The 21,488-nt window shown below is 39.4% G+C and overlaps 3 protein-coding genes across 3 annotated transcripts; 1 reads left to right on the top strand and 2 right to left on the bottom strand.

Annotated features, from left to right (window-relative positions):
- Positions 1-1,112: 1,112 nt before the first annotated feature.
- Positions 1,113-11,771, top strand: Cbr-pqn-41 (the record flags this gene model as incomplete). Its single annotated transcript, XM_045243448.1, has 10 exons — positions 1,113-1,127; positions 1,846-2,088; positions 2,733-3,136; positions 4,336-4,849; positions 6,468-6,868; positions 8,194-8,298; positions 8,501-8,768; positions 9,564-9,755; positions 10,359-10,865; positions 11,454-11,771. The coding sequence occupies 10 exons, from the start codon at positions 1,113-1,115 to the stop codon at positions 11,769-11,771; spliced, it is 2,967 nt and encodes a 988-aa protein (XP_045094640.1).
- Positions 11,772-12,565: 794 nt separating this feature from the next.
- Positions 12,566-14,672, bottom strand: CBG11749 (the record flags this gene model as incomplete). Its single annotated transcript, XM_002640952.1, has 5 exons — positions 12,566-12,637; positions 13,768-13,938; positions 13,981-14,098; positions 14,142-14,191; positions 14,613-14,672. The coding sequence occupies 5 exons, from the start codon at positions 14,670-14,672 to the stop codon at positions 12,566-12,568; spliced, it is 471 nt and encodes a 156-aa protein (XP_002640998.1).
- A 1,968-nt stretch (positions 14,673-16,640) lies between these two features.
- On the bottom strand, positions 16,641-20,080 carry CBG11750 (the record flags this gene model as incomplete). Its single annotated transcript, XM_002640953.2, has 7 exons — positions 16,641-16,797; positions 17,796-18,182; positions 19,305-19,419; positions 19,492-19,556; positions 19,629-19,750; positions 19,843-19,897; positions 19,992-20,080. The coding sequence occupies 7 exons, from the start codon at positions 20,078-20,080 to the stop codon at positions 16,641-16,643; spliced, it is 990 nt and encodes a 329-aa protein (XP_002640999.2).
- Positions 20,081-21,488: the final 1,408 nt, after the last annotated feature.

The following is a 21,488-nucleotide window of genomic DNA, read 5'->3' as shown; positions in this document are numbered from 1 at the left end:
CCCATGATTTTTTGGGGGTCCAAATTTCAGAGAAATCTGAAATTTTTTTCAAATTTCATTCTTTCCAAAAAATGTAAAAATCTATCTTCTTTTTTTTTCTCAAAAAAAAGGGATGATGTGGTAGAGATGGCTTGGTCCATCCACATCTCCTCTTCTCTAACCACTCTCTCTCTCTCTCGCTTCTCGTCCTCTCTGCGTCTCTCTCTCTCTTTGCCTTCTGGGTACGTTTTTGCTGTTGGTTTGTGTACGCCCGCCGCCGTCGACCAACCAACACTCTTCTTCTTCTTCTTTTCTCTTTTTTCTTCTTCTTCTTCTTCTTCTTCTTTTGATGACGAGAAAACGGAAAAAGAAGAAGAAGAAGTAGAAGACGTACGACGTCTTCTTCTTTTCCGTTTTTTTTTCTCCTCGAGAAGGAATTCTTCTTCTTCTTCTTTTTAGTTTTTAGTATGACCCCTTGTTGCTAGAAAAAATAGTTTTTTTAAAACTGAAAATTGGCTGAAAAAGTCCCAAATTTTGGCCGAAATTTCTAGAAATTTTTGACTGAAAATTAACCTGAAAATGGACCAGAAAATTGACGCCAAAAACTCGTTCTTTGTCTGAAAATGCTCCTTAAAATTAGCTCGAAAAATTACTGAAATTGACTGAAAATTGGCTGAAATAGCCACATTTTTTTGGCGCCAAAATTTTGATTTTTCTTCAATTGCTTTGGCTGAAAATTGGCGGTTGAAAATGGTCCTGAAAATTTTGCATTCTTAGGCAAAATTTCAAAATTTAGCCATTTTTTGGCTCAAATATGCCCCAAAAAATCGAATTTTCGACCTAAAATCACAAATTAGGTTTTTGAAATTTTCCAAAAAAAAAAAAAAAAAAAATTCTGAAACAACTGATTTTTCGGCCATTTTCAGCCGATTTTTGGCGCCGAAATCTGGAATTTTTTGATCTACAAAATATTTGAATTTGGCGCCAAAAAAATCTCGGTGAAAATGCGAAAATTTTTCGATTTTCGTCTACCCGCCAAAATATGGATTTTTGCATGATTTTTGGGTCATTTTTTTCCAGATTTTTTCGAATTTTTTAAAATTTCAAAAACTCTCCAAAATATTGCTCTCGAAATGTCATTCAACCTGGTGATTTTTTGCTGAAAATTGGCTATAATTTAAAACTCGTTTTTTTCCAAATATTGTCTTTCTGAAAATAACTATTTTCTCTTTTTTTTTTTTTTTTTAGTTTTTGAGATTTCTGATCACTGAACGAAGAAAAAAAGTTATGTTATCACTCACCTTACCCCCTTGTTTACCCACTTTTTTTTATCAGGAGACGAGTTTTTTCTTCTTGGCACCGGGCCAAGATCTATTTTGAATTTTCCAGACTTCCCACTAATTTTCTGATGTTCTAGACCTCAAAATCGAGTTCCCCTTGAAATCGTAGGCCGGAAACTCGTTTCCCCTAACACTATTTTAAAGCGTTTTGTGCATTGCGTACCGCAATGCGTCATATTTTACGACAATTTCATTTTTGAAGCCCTGGACTTGTGAAAAATGAATTTTTAAGCTTTCCATTGGATTCCTCATGAAAATCCACCCTAGCATCGTTTCTTTTTACTTTCTCTCGCTACCTTTGAGGATTACTGTAGATTACGGTACCCTGGTGTTTGCACCCAAAACATCAGATTTTACGACACTTTGAGTTAGACGACAATTTGAGCGCTCAAAATTGGTGGATGGACTTGTCTAGAGTAGTAGACCCCAAAAATCTACTTTTTCTGGTGTTTGCGTACAAAACACCATATTCTACGACACTTTCTTTAAAATTAATGAAAATCGTCCTAAAAATATGCATTTTCAGCGCGAAGAGCAACTACGTCAACGTCATCTGGATCCGACGTCGTTAGCCGCATCTGGAGCACCGCCAGTGGTCCGTTTGACACCGCTCGAGGAGCGACTCATCGAGCTGGGTGTCGATTACGAAGTTGAACAACAGCAGCGTGCACTTCAGCTGGAATTTGAGACCTATCATCAGCAACAAGCGGCACGTTTGGCTGAACAGACGAACGATCCGCATCGGGCGTATTATAACGAGTTTCAGAAGGTAAGGCATCAAATTTTGAGGAAAATACGAATTTTTGCGACTTCCCAGTCGCTTTATCAACTTCTAGATTTCAGAATTTAGCTTTTCACACGATTTGGCCCTAGAAAGGCTTTTCTTACACTCTCTAGCTTCAACTTTAAGCGATTCGGTGTTTGCGTACCTCAAAACATCGAACCTTACGACATTTCGAGCTAGAGCCTTGAAAATTGATATGACGACTTGAAATGTGCTCTAGACAACAAATCAGATGTGAAAATTTGGAAATTTTGAAGTTTTGAGTATGCTACGTACGATGTATCATATTTCACGACAATTCAAGTTTTCTGAACCTTCCGACCTCTTTAGCAATTTCTAGGCATCAAAACTGAGCTGTTCACGAAATTTGGCCCTAGAAAGGCTTTTCTTTGACTCTCTAGGTCTAATTTTAAGCGATTCGGTGTTTGCGTACCCCAAAACACCTCATCTTACGACACATTGAGCTAGATCTCTGAAAATTGATATGACGACTTTAAATATGCTTTAGACAACCAATCAGGTGTTAAAAGTGGATAATTTCGAAGTTTAGAATGGTCTACGTACAATGTGCCATAACTTACGACAAATCTGAAAAATTCGCTTTTATGGTCTAAAACAAGTACTTTCAGAGTCCTCAAATCCATCAACAATCAGCCGATAACCAAGGAGCAGCCCCTCAGAAAAGGAAATACACAAAACGAAAGGGTCTCATCGTGGCGGCCTCGTCAGAAATGAAATCACCGGGAAGTACAACTATGGAGCAACAACAGGCAGCAGCAACAACGTCTTCTGGATCAACGACATCTTCTAGTCAATCGATTCATGTGGTACCCCAGCCACAAACACTTCAAGATGGAACACTGGCACCAGCATCATCAGAAGTGACGTCGCCAGTTCCATCTGTAGCCACGACGCCATCTACAACGAAGCGGAGTGCCAGTGATTCACCCCAAGGACCACCGAAAGTCGCGCGTGTTGAGGAGAACGACGTTATTGTCACTTCTAGTCCGTCAAGTGCAGCTGCTGCATTCTTGTAAGTCGTTTCAGCGATTTGTAGCGGATATAGCTATCTAAAGCAATCTCGAATTCGGGTTTCTCGCAAATATCTGGCCTAGAAACTTTTTTCAGAAAGTCTCTAGTGTCAATTTTGAAATTTTTGAGACCTCTGCGTACAATACACCGAATCTTACGACAATTTGTTTTTTCGAGCTATTTCCTATCGTTTGCAGCGTTTAAGACGCAATTCGGAGCTCGAAACCGGATTCTATGTGAAATTCTAGCTTAGAACCTCTTTTTTGCTGAACTTCCAGCTGGGAGAATTCGGTGTTTGCGTACAATACACCGAATCTTACGACAATTTGCTTTTTCGAGCTATTTTCTAGCATTTTCAGCTTTTGAAACGCGATTTGAAGCCCGGAATCGGATTCTCTGGGAAATTCTGTACTAGAATCTACGTTTTCTGAATTTCTAGATGCAAATTCAAGGCTTCTACGTACAATACACCGAACTTGACGACAATTCACTTTTTTCGCCGTTTAAGGCTGTATAAACCACCATTTTATTGTCAAAATCAAGTTTCTCATAAAATTCGGCCCGAGAAACTTTATTTTTCGGCCTTCTAGCGTAAAAATTGAGGTGTCTACGTACAACACACCGAACTTGACGACAATTTGCATTTTTGCTATTTGGAGCTTTTAGAACTTCGTTTTGAGCCTGGAATCGGACTCTCTGGGAAATTCTGACCTAGAAACTTGTTTCCTGGAGCCTCTACTGACAAAACTGAGACCTCTGCGTACAATACACCGAACCTTACGACACTTTGCTTTTTTTCAGCTTTTGAGCTTCCAAAACCGCATTTTAATGTCAAAATCGAGTTTCTCATAGAATTTCACTCTAGAAACGTTCTCTCCATGCATCAACCCTCAAAATTTTTGGATTACTGTAGTTTTGCCGCGGTGTTTGCGTACCAAACATCAAACTTCACGAAATGCCAAGTTAAAGTGTTCAAAATTAACAAGCTAACTGCAATGAGAATAGGGATAACACTAGAAGCCTTGAAAATCTAGATTTCTTGTTCTTCTCGGTGTTTGCGGACCAAACACCAGACTTTACGACAATTTGAAATTTAGGCCTGAGAAGTCAGATTCTGGGGTAGAAAATTGAGGGGAAGAGGAATTAGAGCATAGAAGTTATGAAAAATTAATAGCTCTCAAGATATTTCGATTTTTCCAGCGCCGCCAGCAACACGTCAATACCAAATGGTCCCCGCGACTCTATAATTGGAATCTCGGCAGCCAGTCAAGCCCAGTATCAAGCTCAACAAGCTGCTCAGCTGGCTCAACAACAAGCCGCGGCTCAAGCGGCCGCCGCTGCAGCAGCAGCCACGTCATCTCTCTACATCAATACGGGAGGTGTCCCGCCAGCAGCCACGACGCCAAGTACCGTAGCCCCAGTAGCTACAGTACCCAATGCCGCCGCACAAGCAGAAGCGCTTCGAATTCTACAGCAAGGAATGCCTCCCGGAATGCCGCCATTTTTGACACAACAAGCCGCGAATATCCCATTCTTGGCACTTCAACAACAATTGGCTCAGGTTAATGGAGCAAATGGAGCAGCGGCGGCAGCGGCGGCGGCAGCGGCAGCTGGCGGACTCATTAATGGCATTCAATTTCCACCGAACACTGCGTTGGGACCACAATTGGCTGGGGCCGCGCTATTCTCGACAATGCCTGCTCTACAAATTAAGGTGAGCTATTATGTGTCCTTTTTTTTGAGTGGAAGTATTTGTTTGTAGAAATGTATATTTAGATTCTTCAAAATTACAAAAAATTAGAGAAAAATCCCTTTTCCTAGCTCTCCACCAGCTAAAAATAGAATTTTCCTAACCTTCAAAGTGTCTCTAGCTTGATTTTAGCACTAGAATTGAAATCCCCATGAAATTTGACCCCTGGGCCCTTCTCTTCCGGGTCGCTAGCTCAATTTTGATTTTCCGGAGTACTGTAGCCCCGCAAACACCCGGCAAAACATCATATCTCACGACACTTTGTCTAATCTGACTGATTTTTGGCATACGGGGAGGGGGGTAGTTTTAGGTGAGGAATTCGAATTTCGTGTTAATTTTTAGTCTGAATTACTGTAAGCCTCCGAATTTTCGTGGAGGGACCTAGAAATTGGCCGAAAATTCGGGGGGTACAATGATTCGGGGGTACAAGGGGCTACAACTGATTTAGGGGTACAAAATTGGTGATTCGGGGGGTACAACTTATTTCATTTAGGAGTACAACGTTGTGATTCGAGGGTACAATATTGAGATTCTGAAGTTCTGAAATTTTGAAGTTCCGAAGTGTTGAGATTCTTGAAATTTTGAAGTTCTGAAATTCTGAGATTCTCAGATTCTGAAGTTCCGAAATCTTTCAGATTCCTAAATACTGAAATTCCAAAGTTCTGGAATTCTAAAAATTCAGAGACNCTCAAGCTCCGAAATTTTAGGAATTCAGAAACTTCGTCAAAAAAATGTACCCCCGAATCCAAACCTTGTACTCCTAAATGAAATAAGTTGTACCCCAGAATCATTGGTAGATTGTACCCCCCGAATTTTGGAACCCACGAATTTTGTACCCNTAAATCAGTTGTACCCCTTTGNACCCCCCGAATTTTTTGCCCTAGAAATTTGAATTTCCCAGCTTTCAAAACGTCTCTAGCTTAATTTTAGCATCAAATTCGTAATCCTCATGAAACTTCACCCTTAAGCCCTTTTGTTTCGAGTCGCTAGCTCTACTTTTGGTTTTTGGTGTACTGTAGCCGCAAACACCGCACCAAACACCATATTTTACGACACTTTGTCAAATCGAGCTGAAATTTCGGATTTATGCATAGTTTGGAGAGGGGAAACCGAATTTCATAGTGATTTTTCTAGCCTAGATTACTGTAAGTCCCAGACTTTGGACCCAATTTGTCTAGAATTCCAATTTTGACCAAATATAGTCAACATTATACTCATTTCAAAGCTCTCGATGAGCGAAATTCAAATTTGGCGCCAAACTAACTTTCTAACTCGAGCTTTTTTTCTAAAAATTTGTCTAAAAATCAGTGTCTCTCTCTCTCTCTCTCTCTCTCTCTCTCTCTCTCTCTCTCTCTATTATTTTCCTATTTTCCTATATGTATATATAGTGTTTTTGTGTCCCTCCTCCAAAACCTCCCCGATCGGTTTTCTCAATTTTTCTCTGTCCCGGGGAATCTTTTCTTCTCAAATTCAAAAAAAAAAAAAACTCAAAAATCAGCATCCCCAAGTAGTTAGACATAGCGAATTTATTAGATTTTTTGCATTCCAAGTACAGTAAGACACACTTCCCAACTATTTCCAGAAAACCGGTCGTTGGAGTGGAATGCACGTAAAAATTGCCACTGACATTCAGGAGTATCGTCAACAACAGCAGCTACTGAGCAATGAGAAGAAGACGTCGAACGCCGGCAATTCCACGTCATCAACGCCCACGCCTTCCAAGAAGTCGTCGCCACAGCAGCAGCCACAAAAACCGATTCTATCCGTGCCGATTGCCCCAGCGCCAACTACTGTATCCCTCGCGACGACTACAACAACGGCGTCGGGGATTACGGTACCGATTGTCAAGGCGGATATTGCGCCAACTGCACACGCCCCGCCCACTTCGATTGCTCAGCCGCCAGCCGCCTCATCGGCACCGGTTGTGGGGAATGGAAGAGGAGGCGGACCAGCAGCGACGACGTCAGCTGGAGGATCAGCAATGTAAGTTTTGCTTTTTTGCATGTCGGATTTGGATTCAGCGCGAAATTTGGGTCTTGGAGCGACTTTTTACGACCCGATAGCTCTATTTTGAAGCACTGTGGTGTTTGCGGACCAAACATCAGAATTCACGACACTTTTTTTTTGAAAAAATGCGAATTAGAGCGTTTTTGACGTGTCAGAATCGAATTCAGCGCGAAATTTGAGCCTAAAATCGTTTTCGTACAGTCCGATAGCTCTATTTTGAAGCGCTGTCCGGTGTTTGCGGACCAAACACCGGATTTTACGCTAATTTTTGAAAAAAAACCGGAAAATAGGATTCGAATCGGATTCGGTGCAAAACGTGAGCTTTAAAGCGGTTTTGTACTACTCGGTACCGCCGTTTTTAGGTTTCACGGTGTCTGCGGACCAAACATCAGATTTGACGACAATTTTTGAAAATTGTGTTTTCGCGCGGTTTTTTTTGCGTACTAACCACCAGATTTTACGACACAACAACACATACGAGTCTGCGACACTCAAAAAAGTATAATTTTTCGAAATTCATCGAATTACTATAGGTGGGAATTCTGGAAATTCGCATTTTTCGACTTCCCTAGCTTTCAAAACAAAATGAGACTAGCCAAATCGGACTTCCCGCAAAATTTAAGCCTAGACACACTTTTTTTCCCGGTTCCTAACATTGATTCTAACGGTTTTGGTGTTTGCGTACCCTCTAACACCATATCTTACGACAATTTTTGTTTTTGGTGTTTTTAAGCGTTTTCAGCAGATTTTATGATTGAAATTGGGCTTCTCATGAAATTTCAGACTAGGGAACGGTTTTACGGGCATTCTAGCGTTGCTTTGGTGTTTGCGGACCCTAAACATTATATTTTACGACAATTCTTATTTTGTCTCATTTTGAGCGGGTTTTTTAGAGTTTTGAGCTTGGAACCGGATTTACCATGAAATTTGACCCTGAAGTCATGTTTTAAGGAGTCTCTAGCGCTCAATTTAGAGCTTCTAGAGGTGTTTGCGTCCAAAACACTGAATATGACGACAATTGAGATTTTTGAGGTTCAGGATTACTGTAGAAGACTTAAAAATGCGATTTGACCCCCATGATTCAGTTTTCATCCCGGATTACTGTACCTTGGTGTTTGCGGACCAAACGTCAGATTTGACGACAATTTGCGGAAAATTGAATTTTCGGGGTTTTCGAGCATGAGAAATATGAATTTTTAGTTCAAATTTTTCTCCCCACTTCTCTTTTCTCCCCATATTCCCCTTCAAAAATCCCCAAAAAAAAATGAGAAATCTAGTTTTCTAGTTTTTCAATTTTGCAGTCAATTCACACAATTCCCGCCACCACAATTGTCGGGTGGTCCGTCTTATGCTGGAAATCCACAGCTGATGGCAGCCACTATAACTGAGGCAGCGCGACGTGTTGCGTGAGTTTCCAACTACTGTAGATCTCTCTCTCTCTCTCTCACTCTCTCTCTCTCTCTTTATCCCCCTCTATCTATAAATAGCGTGTTGTGAGTGCGTGTGTGATTGGTCGTGAATCTATATCTATGCGGAAAAAAAACGGCTGAAAATGAGCTGAAAATGGCTGAAATTGACCTAAAAATCCCTAAAAATCGATATTTTCAGGGCCACCCCAAAACCGCCGATCGCCCGTCCGCCGTCCGCCGCCCACACAACCCAAGCCAACCAAATCTCGGCCGCCCAACAGCAACAACAAAGGAATCTGATTGGAATCGCCACGTCGGCCCAACAAGCAGCGCCGGCAACCCAAGCCACGCCCACTCTACAGCAAATTGCGACGAGTGCTGGAATGCAACCCGCGCAGGTGAACGATTTGGCACAACAACAGGCGCTAGCAATGATTATGCAGCAACAGAGGGAGCAGGCGTTGCAGGTGAGACTTTTCAGGGGTTTTGGGTTACTGTAGAAAAGTCGGAAGTGCCAAAAGATGCAAATTTCGAGGGTAAGGGTTACTGTAGAGGACTTGAAACCTTGAAAATTGGATTCTCCATGAAATTTCACCATGATATTATGTTTTATGGTATCTCTAGCGTTAAATTTAGAGCTTCCAGATATTATTGCGTCCAAAACACAAGATTTTACGACAATTTAGGTTTTCAAGGTTTAGGGTTACTGTAGACAGCCTTGAACCTTGAAAATAGGATTCTCCATAAAATTTCACACTGAAATCATGCTTTTGGGAGTCGCTAGATCTCAATCCAAGACATCTAAAGGTGTTTGCGTCCAATGCACCTGATTTCACGACAGTTGAACTTTTAGAGGCCGTTGGCTAGACCTTGGAACTATAAAAATCGATTTTTCCGTAAAATTTTACCCTACAACGTTTTTCCGAGCGTCTCTAGCTTTCAATTTAGGGCTTCCACAGGTGTTTGCGTCCAATACACTGAACCTTACGACAGTTTAGATTTTTTATGTTTCGGAGAACTGTAGAGCTCATGAAACTAGGAAAATCGAATTTCCCGTAAAATTGCGCCCCCGGGAATTCCATTCGTACTCCGGATTACTGTACCTCGGTGTTTGCAGACCAAACACCGTATTTTACGCCACTTTGAGCTAGAACCCTGGAATTTTGCAAATATACCAAACAACCCATGGGAAAAACGAATCTGAGGCAATTTTTGGCCCAAAAATTTTCAAAAGTCGGAAAGTTCAAATCTAAAATTTCCAGGCCCAACAAAGTCAACAAATTCTGGCGATGATTCAACAACAACAACAGCAACATCTCCAGCAGCAACAGCAGCAGGCTCAACAGCAACAGGCTGCTCAGCAGCAACAACAAGGAGCACCAGTCAGTGCTCAGCAACAGCAGCAGCAGGCACAACAGCAGCAGCAGCAGCAAATGAATATGATGTTGATGCAGGTGAGAGATTTATTGATGTTTTGGGGACAAAACCTGAAAATTGGAAATTTTCATTGCCAAAATCGAGTTTCTCGCGCGATTCTGACCTAGAATCGTCTTTGTTTGAGATTCCCCGGTGGATTTTGGGGATCCTTTGTGTTTGCGGACTAAACACCAAGTTTGACGCGCAATTTTGAAAAGTTGGCTTCTAAACCATTTAAAATGTTGCAATTGAGCTTTATTTGTGTTCTATTAGTATAAGCCAATACTAATTCCGATTAGAAGGTGTTTGCGGACTCGAAACATCGATTTTGACGACACTTTTGAAAGTTCCAATTTTTTCGATTTTCTAAAATTTTCCAGCTAAATGCATTGACAAAATCGAAATCCTCGCATGATTTTAGTCTAGAATCGTTTTTGTTCGAGATTCTCCCGTCACTTTGGTGTTTGCAGACTAGACACCGAATTTGACGCGCAAATCTGTAATTTTGAGTTTAAAACCGTGCAACATGATCGATTTGAGCTATATTTTCATTCTATCGGTATGGGGGAATGGGAATTCGATTGAAAGTGTGTTTGCAGACTAAACATTAAATTTGACGCGCAAGTTTGAGCTTTTTGCAGCTCCAACAAAACCCCCTGTACGGTCTTCAAATGGCGCAACAACAGCAACCGAACCTTCCGCCCACGCCAGCCGCCACCCCGCACAACCAACAACAGGAGCTGCTCAGACAATTGGAGGCCGCCCAACAAGCTCAAATCATGGCCCAAGCTCAAGCTCAGGCTCAGGCGCAAGCCCAGGCGCAAGCGCAAGCCCAAGCCCAAGCACAGGCTCAACAACAGGCACAACTGCAACAACTACTACAATTGACTGCAGCCGGAGGAGGAGCTGGAGCACCTGGAGGACAACAACAGGATCTGATTCGATTGCTCCTTCAAGCTCAACAACAAACAGCTCAGCTTCAGCAGCAACAAGCTCAGGCTCAGCAACAGGCTGCTGCTGCCGCAGCTGCTGCACATCAGCAACAACAACAGCAGCAGCAGCAGCAGGCTGCTCAGCACCAGCAGCAACAGCAAGCTGCGCAGCATGTAAGTTTTGGGGAATACAGTAATCTTGAAAATCAAAATAGGGCTTAGAAGCCTCGTTAGAGCTTAGTTTTTTAGAATTTTCAGGCGCTAAATTTGAATTTAGCTCATCTAGATCTTCAAAATGAGTATTAGCATGCCTCTATTTAGTCGAAATCGAATTTTTGGGTCCCACCACGAAATTTCGGGCACCTACAGTAATCTAAACTAAAAACCACTAGCAAATTCGAATTCCCCGCCTAGAACTACCCCTGGACACCCAATATTAGCTGAATTAGACTAATTGTCGTAAGATATGATGTTTCGCGAAGTGGTTGCGGCTACAGTAACCCGAAAAATCAAATATGAGCTATTATGCTTGTCTGAGAAAAAAAAGGTTGAGACGCAGAGAAAAAGTGTCTGCGTCTCCACCGTTTGTGTGCTATTTAGGCTCTCCGCTTCGATATCGCTACCGTATTCAGACTGCAAAAAATACTCTCTAACCTTTTTTTCTCAGACAAGCATAATAGCGACCCGGAAGAAAAGGGTTTAAGGATAGAATTTTGTTTGGATTCCGAATTTGATGCTTAAATTGAGCTAGAGGAAATTTGAAAGTACTAAAAATGGATTTTTTCAAAAATCTAATTTTTGCAGAACCAACAACTAGCAGCCGCACAAGCTGCCGCTGCTGCCCAAGCCGCTGCAGCCAACCGTCAGCAACAAGCCACACCGCAGAACTTTGAAGCCCTCCTCCAGCAACAACGTCTTCTGCAGCAACAGGCCGCTGCAGCACAGCAGGCAGCAGCTGCAGGACAACCGAATCAGCAGCAACAACTGGCTGCAGCACAGGCTCAGCAGCAAGCAGCCGCTCAGGCTCAAGCTCAACAACTTCAACAGTTACTGCAAATGGCACAGGCTCAGGCTCAGGCTCAGGCTCAACAGAAACCACCACAGATGCCCAATGGACGATAATCGATAATCGATTTTTCATTGATTTTTTGTTGAATTTTCGAAATTCCTGAAAATAGTTCTGGAAGTTTGGAATTTTTTGGATTTTTTAAAAATTATAAAAATTAAAAAAACATTTAATTTTTTTTTGATTTTTGAATTTTCGAAATTTCAAAAAAGCCCACTTTTGAACTATTTTTGCAATTTTTCCCATTTTTCCCATTTTTCCCCTCTTCCTCCCTTTGATCTTTCTTTCTTTCCTTTATCTTTTTATCACTAATCTACTTACTGTAATCACCTAAAAAGCTCTCTAAAAATTTCCCGGTTTTTTGCTATATTTTGACATTATTATTTAATTTTCATCTTTTGAAAAATTTGAATTTCCCACCAATATTCCAAAAATTCACTCTCTCTCTCTCTCTGCGTCTCTCTGCGTCTCTCTATGTCTCACACTCTCGCCCGTTCCAAAGATCCTCTTGAAATCTCTTGAATGAACTACAGTAACCCTCTCCCATTAAGCTCCGCCCCCACATTCACACACACACACAAACACATCCAATGCATATTCCCCCCTAGCAGCCCGTCTTCTTTGTTTTTCTTCATGTTCTATTTTCCTGAATTTAGCTAAATAAATTAAGTACAATGTGAATGGGCTTTTAAGCTGAGCAATTTTCAGATTCTGCTGATTCGAATGATGCCAAAATTGGCGCTGAAAGTTGACTGGAAAGGTTTTTGAGAGAATTTTGAATATTTCAGATTTTGAAAAAAAATTTTGGAAATTATATTTTTATTAATTAGCCAATTAAATAATTAAACAATCAATTAGATGAAACTGAACGAAGTTTGAGATATGTGATCAGGTAGAGAATTCCAGCCAATAGAAGGGATGTCTGAAAAAGTTTAAAATTGAAAAAAAAAATCAATTTTCGATTTTTTTGAAAATTTTTTGAAGAGTGTCGTCAAGTTCGATGTTTTGAGTCCGCAAACACCATATAATCAAAGCTCCCATTGCTCAGTACTAATGGAACGAAAATAGAGCTCAATCCCATCGCTTTGCCTGATTTAAATCTCAAAATTTCGAATTTGCGCGTCAAGTTTGGTGTTTGGTCCGCAAACACTTTTTGTTATATTTTAAGGACTTTTTTGTCATTTGGAAAACGCTGTAAATTTGCTATTCGCTCCGACGCGCTTGGAAAGCCCAAAATTTCGAATTTGCGCGTCAAATTCCGTGTTTTGAGTCCGCAAACACGAAATGAACAGGAGAATCTCGAACAAAAAACGGTTCTAGGCTAAAATCGTGTGAGAAATTCGATTTTGGCAATGAATTTAGCTAGGAAGTTTCATAAAATTCGGAAAAATTCGAAAACAATTTTTTTGAAATTTTTTTAAAAACTGCCGTCAAATTCGATGTTTTGAGTCCGCAAACAGTCAATAATTGAAACTTTTATCTCCTGATACGAATGGAACAAAAATAGAGCTCAATCCCATCGCTTTGAACGATTTAAAACCCAAAATTTCGAATTTGCGCGTCAAATTTGGTGTTTTGAGTCCGCAAACACCAAATTAACAAGGGAATCCTAACAAAAACAATTCCAGGCTAAAATCCTGTGAGAAATTCAATTTTGACAATGGATTCTGCTGGAAAATTTCAGAAAATTAGGAAAATTAATAAAAAACTTCTGGAATTTTTTGAAAAGTGTCGTCAAATTGGATGTCTTGAGTCCGCAAACACTCCATAATCAACATTTTTATCTCCTGATACGAATGGAACGAAAATAGAGCTAAATACCATCGCGTAGAGTGGTTTAAACCCAAAATTTCGAACATGCGCGTCAAATTTGGTGTTTGTTTTTTTCAAACAAAAACGATTCTAGGCTAAAATCATGTGAGGATTTTGATTTTGGAATTGAATTTAGCTAGAAAATTTCAGAAAAGTCGGAAAATACGAAAAAAAAAATTTTTTTTTGGAATATTCGAAAAATCAGAAAATTTCAGATTTTTTTAAACTAAAAAAAATTACCGCAGCAACGACGCATCTCCTAATCCATGCATCATTTCCAATGTTCGCTGGTGGCAGTCTTTGATGATACCGTATCTTGATTGGTCCCTCTCTCATATTACAAATATCCCAAATTAGGAGCCCAGAAAATGCCAAACTTATCGACATGAGCAGAAAGTTAATTATCATGGCCTGCAATTAAAGACTTAATTAATTAGATAATTAAATAATTACCGCAAAGTTAAACGACATTATGTGCAAATCGGTGAGCTCGAAAAACCGGAGCAAAATTGTGAAGAACGAGAAGAAAAGGGCGAGAAATGAGAAGATGAAGATGGCATTGTACATGTACCTTTAACAAATAATTCGATTACAGTAATCCCTTGAAATCTTACCATTGCGCACGACCATCTAGGAACATTATGATTACGATGAAATGGCAAATCTAGAATTCGAAAGTTTGAAATTTTAGCTTCAGATTCGTGTTCCCCACACTTAATTACCTCTAATTACCAATTTTAAAATTTAATTTTGAAGGAAATTTTGAAGGAAATCCGAAAATTAACTTGGAATCTTATTTTAGGCACTCTAAAAACCAGAAAATTGCAATTGTCGTAAAATTTGGTGTTTTGTCCGCAAACACCAAAAACTATAGAAATTTCTAGCAAAATTGTTTCCCGACTAAAAGTTCATGGGAAATCCGAAAATTAACTTGAAAAACTGGTCCGAAGACTCTAAAAACCAAAAAATTGCAATTGTCGTCTGGTGTTTTGTCTGCAAACACAAATTCCCAGAAAAAAGATTTCTAGACCAAAATTTAGTAAGGAATCCGAATTTTTAGGTTTCAACCTTCGAAAATGACTCACAGCCTGAGCAATTTTGATCAAAGGAAGCCATGTGGCACACCATCCAACAGGTTTCGTCATTTTTGTTTCTTAAAAGTTCAGAATTCAGAAGAAAATCGACGAAAATAGGATTTTTCGAAATTAGAAAGTTTTGGGGAGAAGAGTGGAAGTTGTTATTGTTGTGTTTGGAGCCCGCACACGGAGCAGCTGTGGGCTCTTTTCGTTGTGAAGCGAAGGAGAGAGTATTGGGGAAGAAGAGACGCAGAGAGAAAGAGAGAAATCAAAGAAGAGTGATTTAGATGGGACGAATTGGAGTATATATGTGTGTGTGTGGGAGTAGAAAGAAGTAATCGATTCAATTTTTCTGATTTTCAAAGCTTCGAAAAAGCTGTTCTGAAATTATTGAAAAATATGAATTTCCAGGATTTTCTGGTTTTTTTTTCCGATTCCCAATTTCTTCAAATTTCCGAAATTTGAATAAAAAATCTGATCTTCTGAAAATTTGCTGAGTTTCCCGTTTTTCAAGTTAATTTTCGGAAAAAGCTGCCAGGATCCAAAACACTCGGAGCAGCAATCAGAGCTATTCGAGAGCATCGGAAGTCGGTTGTAAGTGTGCCAGATGTCCAATAAATCACTGGGTGGATCAAAACGGCCAAAATCACCATCTCCTCACTTGAGAATTTAATGAAAGACATATCTGGAATGAAGAGTGGCGAGAAGGATGCGTTGGCATCCACAAACAAAATTCTCAAAGATTCCCAAGCAATAGGATCGACGGCTCGAGTGTTTCGTGGAATAAAGATGATGTTGGCGGCTAGTGTGGAGCTGGATACGGCTCAATTCGGAAGGTCGAGAACCTCTTGAATGAAATTTCGGGTCCAAAAGATAGAAAGAACTTGGAAGATTTATTGGGGTTGGATCAGAAGATCAACCAACTGAAGCAGCAAATCAACAAGAACAAATCGGCTGGCAAATCTCCAAAATCCTCTGATTTTATTGCTCTTCATGAAATCATCCAAACTGCAAAATGATTATCTGGAATCCCAATCGATTTCTTTGCAATTGGTAAATCTGTGGAAAAGATGTCAAAACAGCCAATGTGAGCTGTTTTAATTTAAAAAATACTGTACTGGCCATTTTAAATATACCGTACTTGTTCTGATAGAAGCCCACGTCATCCGTTCACTTCGAGCTTCATTATCACAGTTCTTATAAGAGATATCAAAAAATGTGTTAACTGATAAAATGTTTATCATTAAATTTCCTAAATTTTATTTTTATTGGCACATTTTTGATAGCTATCACAGGAACCGAGATATAAGGGCTCAGAGTAAAAAGTTGGCTGGCAACCGCATAGCTCAACGGACAAACGGCCATCTCGGTTCCTTTACAAGGTATCAAAAAATTGTTAACTGATAAAATTATTATCATTAAATTTGCTGAGTTTTATCAGTTGACACATTTTTGATATCTATTATAGAAACCGAGATAATTGGGCTCAAAGTTGAAAAGTCGGCGCTTGTCACAGCTATCGCCTGCTGACTTCTGAACTTTGAGCTCAATTATCTCGGTTCCTTTAGAAGATATCAATAAACTTTTCACTAATAAAATCTTTATCATTAAATTCTCTGAGTTTTATCAGTTGACAGATTTTTGATATCTCCTACAGTAACCCAGATAAATCGGCTCAAACTTGACAGTGTAGGGGCCCTTCTATTACAGGTGTTACGGTATGCATTTGGGCTCATTTTTTTTTGGTAGTTTTTTCAGATCTGCATGGCTTGGAGTGTGTATTTTTCTCATCGTCGTTGTCATTATCTTAATTTGCTATTATTATAGAACTTGAAATCAACTAATGTTTAAAATAAAGATTTTTTTATTATTTTAATCTTAGAGTATTTTAATCTTATGAGCCACATAGAAACTTCAACAATTTCGAATTGCTCTCATAATGTGGCCAATTTTGAGCTGTAAATGATATTTTCCAGAATTTCAAGAGAAAAATTAATAAACTTGCAATAAAAATATTTATTCTGAAACCAAAAAATTTTAAGGACATCCAGCAGCTCCCCAATCGACAAAATTGATTCCAAAATACCAGATATGGTCCTCAGCACTGTAATCCAGTTGTCTTGCACTACAGTACAATCCATCAGCCTCTGCACACAGCGTATATGGCATGCCGACGGTCATGTTGTTGTTGTACCTGCAAATTCGATAATTTTAGGATTTTAAGCTCATTTTCAGAGAAATTTGTTAGCGGCGTTGGATTCAGCGTGTTTGATTACCCATAGGTACCAATTTTCAGCTTGATTGGAGCACTTTTGAAAATAGGCTCCGCCCACTTTTTGCAAACTGCGGCATACTTTTAGGAAATGTATTTGTAATGGAGCTAGAGAGCTGGAAATTGGTGAAGGTATGTAATCCATCATGCAGATTTTGAATCTTTGAAAATTTTTGAAAAAATCAGGCTCCGCCCACTTTCACTTTGTAGTTTTTTCTCTTCGATATGGGCGGGGCTTCAGAGTAGGCGGAGGTCAAAAATTCGCATATCATCGTGTTGTTCGTATTTGATTACCCGTAGGTATTAATTTTCAGCTTGATTGAAGCATTTTGAAAAATTAGACTCCGCCCACTTTTTGCAAAACTGCCGCACGCTTTCAGAAAACCACTTTAGAATAAAGATAGAAAGCTGGAAATTGGTATTCTAGGGTAATCAAGTACGCAAATTTAGAATCTGTAAAAAAAGTTACAAAAATTATGAAAATTGAGTCCCGCCCACTTTTCCAAAAAAAACTAGGTCAAAAGTTAGCGGAGCTTTTCAGGGTTTGAACGTGGGCGGAGCCTGGTTTTGACTAGGAATTTGAATTCTAAGAGTTTTATTACCCCTAGGTACCAATTTTTAGCTTGATTGGAACACTTTTGAAAATAGGCTCCGCCCACTTTTTGCAAACTGCGGCATACTTTTAGAAAATCTATTTATAATGGAGCTAGAGAGCTGGAAATTGGTGGAGGTATGTAATCCATCATGCACATTCTGAATCTTTGAAATTTTTTTTTGGAAAAATCAGGCTCCGCCCCTTTTTCAGGCTTAAATGTAATTCGAGTCTGATTAGCTGTAAAATAGGTTAAATTGAAGCGTTTTGAAATTTTAAAAATGTTAGAATAGGCTTAAAATTGTTGGGAATTCGAAAAAAAACTTACCAGACTTCAGTACGATGATGGAAAAGTTCATCCTGGCCCTCCATTGGTGGGATATGGGCGGCGATATCTCTGTGATGGACGATTCTAAAAGAATAGGGGAATGTGGCATCATGCCACTGGGCAAATGCATAATCTCCGGTTCTCGGCTGTCCCAAAGTGACCAGTTTGATCTTATCCGAAGTGTATAATCCAGTTTTCACGAGATACGACGCTGCAATTGATGCAATGGCTCCGCCCATTGAGTGTCCTGTGACCCAGATTTCGTAATCTGGATATTTATACTTCAAATTTCTCAAGTCCTGAGACAATCCCGCATTCCATTGGAACAAGAAAGCGTCGTAGAAATACTCGAAAACGTTTCCAGAATCGAAAAACGCCTTTTTGCCGCTGAAAGTTTTATTTTTTGGTTGGAAAAGTGGGCGTGGCTTTTTTTCGGAAGTTTTTTGCCAGATTCTGAATCAGCGTACTTGATTACCTAGGCCTGCCAATTTTCAGCTCTCCATCTCTATTCTAAAGTAGTTTTCTAAAACCATGCGGCAGTTTTGCAAAAAGTGGGCGGAGCCTAATTTTCTGGTAGTTGTTTGTCAGACTTTTCTATCGATTATGAATCAGATTTCTCGATTACCCGGGTGTCCTAATGATCAGCTCTCTATCTCAATTCTAAAGCGGATTTCTAAAGGCGTGCGGCAAACTTGCAAAAAGTGGGCGGAGCCTATTTTTCGAAAGTGCTCCAATCGTGCTGAAAATTGGTGTCTAGAGGTAATCAAGTACGCAAATCTCAATGAAATTCTTTTCAAAGATATATCTTCCCGGTTTCCTATTGAAATCTGGCTTGAGCCCAAAAATACACAAAGTTCGAAAAAAAGGGGGCGTGGCCTACTCTCCAGTCAATTTTTTGTAGGTATTTTAAAAACGGATTCTGAATCAGCGTACTCGATTACCGATGGCTACCAATTTTCAGCGCTCTATCCCTATTCTGAAGTGGTTTTCGAAAAGCGTGCGGCAAGTTTGCAAAAAAAAGTGGGTGGGGCCTAACTCTTAAATTTTTTGACAGATTCTGAATTCTCATGTTTCATTACCCTAGTGTAGCGATTTTCAGTTTTCTATCTTTATTCTAAAGTGGTTTTCTGAAAGCGTGCGGCAAACTTGCAAAAACTGGGCGGAGCCAAAATTTTCAAAATGCACCAATCGCGCTGAAAATTGGCATCTGGGGGTAATCAAGTACGCAAAATTCAATGGCGTTGTTTTCAAAACTCTATCTTACCGTTTCCTGGTGAAATTTTCTAAAAAACCTCAAAACCTGAAATTTTCAGCCACAAAATGTTGTTGCAAAAAGTGGGCGGAGCCTATTTTTCAAAAGTGCTCCAAGCGCGCTGAAAATTGGTGTCTAGAGGTAATCAAATATGAGAAATTCAATGAAAATCATTTCAAAGCTATATCTTCCCGTTTTCCTAGTGAAAGTTGCCTAAAATCCCCGAAATTCGTAAATTCGCAATAGAGCGCACTTACTGGAAAAAGTCTAGGATTTCCTCAGTGAGCTGTGTGCCACCTTCAGTTCCTCTGAAAGTCAACGCAATCACTCTTTGCGTGGTGTCGTAAGCAGTGAAGCTGAAACACATGGCTTCTGAAAAATTTAAATTTCAGAAAAATCTGAAAATTTTGAAAAATTTTTTTTTTGAAAATTTTAAAAACTGACTTGGTCCATATCGATCACAATTCACATTCACCACTTTTGACACCTTCATCGATGGCATTTTGCTGCTGAAAGTTAGAATTTCAGACAAAAAAAAAATTTCAGAACATTTTTTTTTTTGAAAAGTCTGAAAAACCTACGTAAAACACTTTTGTGGGTCCATATTATAGGCGGCCGAGTGAGTGATAAAGACCTTATTCCGCATGAAGCTATCATCATATGCATGCGCCTTATCAGGCAGTTCTGGGCAGTTTAGAGCTTTCTGGAATTTTTGGAATTTTGAAAAAAAACCTTTTTTATTATGAAAACTTTGAGTTTGTTCAACTTTTGTCCCAAAACTTGCTCAAGACATACCGTAATTGTAGTAACACATGGTGTGAAACCGCAAGAATTGACTGTGACGCACCAGCTGAAAGTTGTAATATTTGCCTGGAAATTTTCAGGAAAAATAAACTTTTTTTTGTTCAAAATATTTTTTCCCAAATTTCTTGGCAAAAACTCACTGTTTCCCTTGTGCCAGACAATCCGAACACTTATCGGCCGTTGCGAGACCCAAGATGAGAGCGATTCCCAAGGTTTTGAGCAGCAACATTATTGTTGGCTGAAAATTTTTTAAAAGTAAATTTTCACTAGAAAAGCTTAGAGATAGACGTTTGAAAATAGCGCCATTGAATTTCGCATGTTGAATTACCCCTAGATACCAATTTTCAGCGCGATTGGAGCACTTTTGAAAAATAGGCTCCGCCCACTTTTTGCAACAACATTTTGTGGCTGAAAATTTCAGGTTTCACCAGCAAACGGTAAGATAGAGTTTTGAAAACAACGCCATTAAATTTTGCGTACTTGATTACCCCCAGATACCAATTTTCAGCGCGATTGGTGCATCTTGAAAATGTTGGCTCCGCCCACTTTTTGCAAGTTTGCCGCACGCATTTAGAAAACTACTTTAGAATTGAGATAGGAAACTGAAAATTGCTACACTAGGGTAATGAAACATGAGAATTCAGAATCTGTCAAAAAATCCAAGAGTTAGGCCCCACCCACTTTTTTTTGCAAACAGTGCGGCATGGTTTGAATTTTGAAGTAATTTTACTTAGAATACAAAGAGATAGGTTTCGAAAATAGCGCTATCGAAGTTCGCGTGCTTGATTACCCCTAGAAACAAACTTTCAGCTCGATCGGATAACTTTTAAAAAACAGGCTCCGCCCACTTTTGCAAAACTGCCGCACGCTTTTAGAAAATCACTTTAGAATAGAGATAGAGAGCTAAAAATTGGTAAACTTAGGTAATCATGTATGCTGATTCAGAATCTGCGAAAAACTCCAAGAATTAAGCTCCGCCCACTTTTGCCAAACTGTCTTCTGCAAAGTGCAAAAAGTGCGGTACGGTTTTACCGGATCGGAGTATGAAAAGTTTGAGTGTTTCTATTCCAATTGAATCTATTGGTTACGCATAACACTTAATTTTCAGATCGATCGGATAGCTTTCAAAAAACAGGCTCCGCCCACTTTTTGCAATTTCGCCGCATGCTTTCAGAAAACGCCTTTAGAATAGAGATAGGGAGCTGAAAACTGGTACACTCGGGTAATAGAACATGCAAACTCAGAATCTATCAAAACAGTTCTGAAAATTATAAAAATTAGGCTCCGCTCACTTTCACTAATTTCGCCGCATGCTTCTCTTAAAATGGGCGGATCTTCGAAATTTTTGAGCAAAAAAATTATGAAAAAAAATTGGTGAAAAAAAAGAAAAAGAAACTAAATTCGAATTTTCGTTATCATTAGAGACAACAAATTTTGAATGACAAAAAAGAATTTTCGGTTGAAATTCTGGCCGCAAAATTTCCTTATCACCTGATTTTTCGATTTTTACTCCGCCGACTCAAATTTTCACTGATAAGAAAATAGCAGTTTCAAAAAGAAAGTTCTAGTTTCTCCCAAACAAAAAAAAATTGAGTTTCTGAAAATTTCAAAAAATCCAAAAAATCAAAATTTTCAAA

This window comes from Caenorhabditis briggsae (genome assembly GCF_000004555.2).
Source record: "Caenorhabditis briggsae complete genome, chrIII, whole genome shotgun sequence".
Classification (NCBI taxonomy): Eukaryota; Metazoa; Nematoda; class Chromadorea; order Rhabditida; family Rhabditidae; genus Caenorhabditis; species Caenorhabditis briggsae.
The sequence above is the reverse complement of the archived record's forward strand: the minus strand, read 5'-3'. Positions and strand labels throughout refer to the sequence as shown.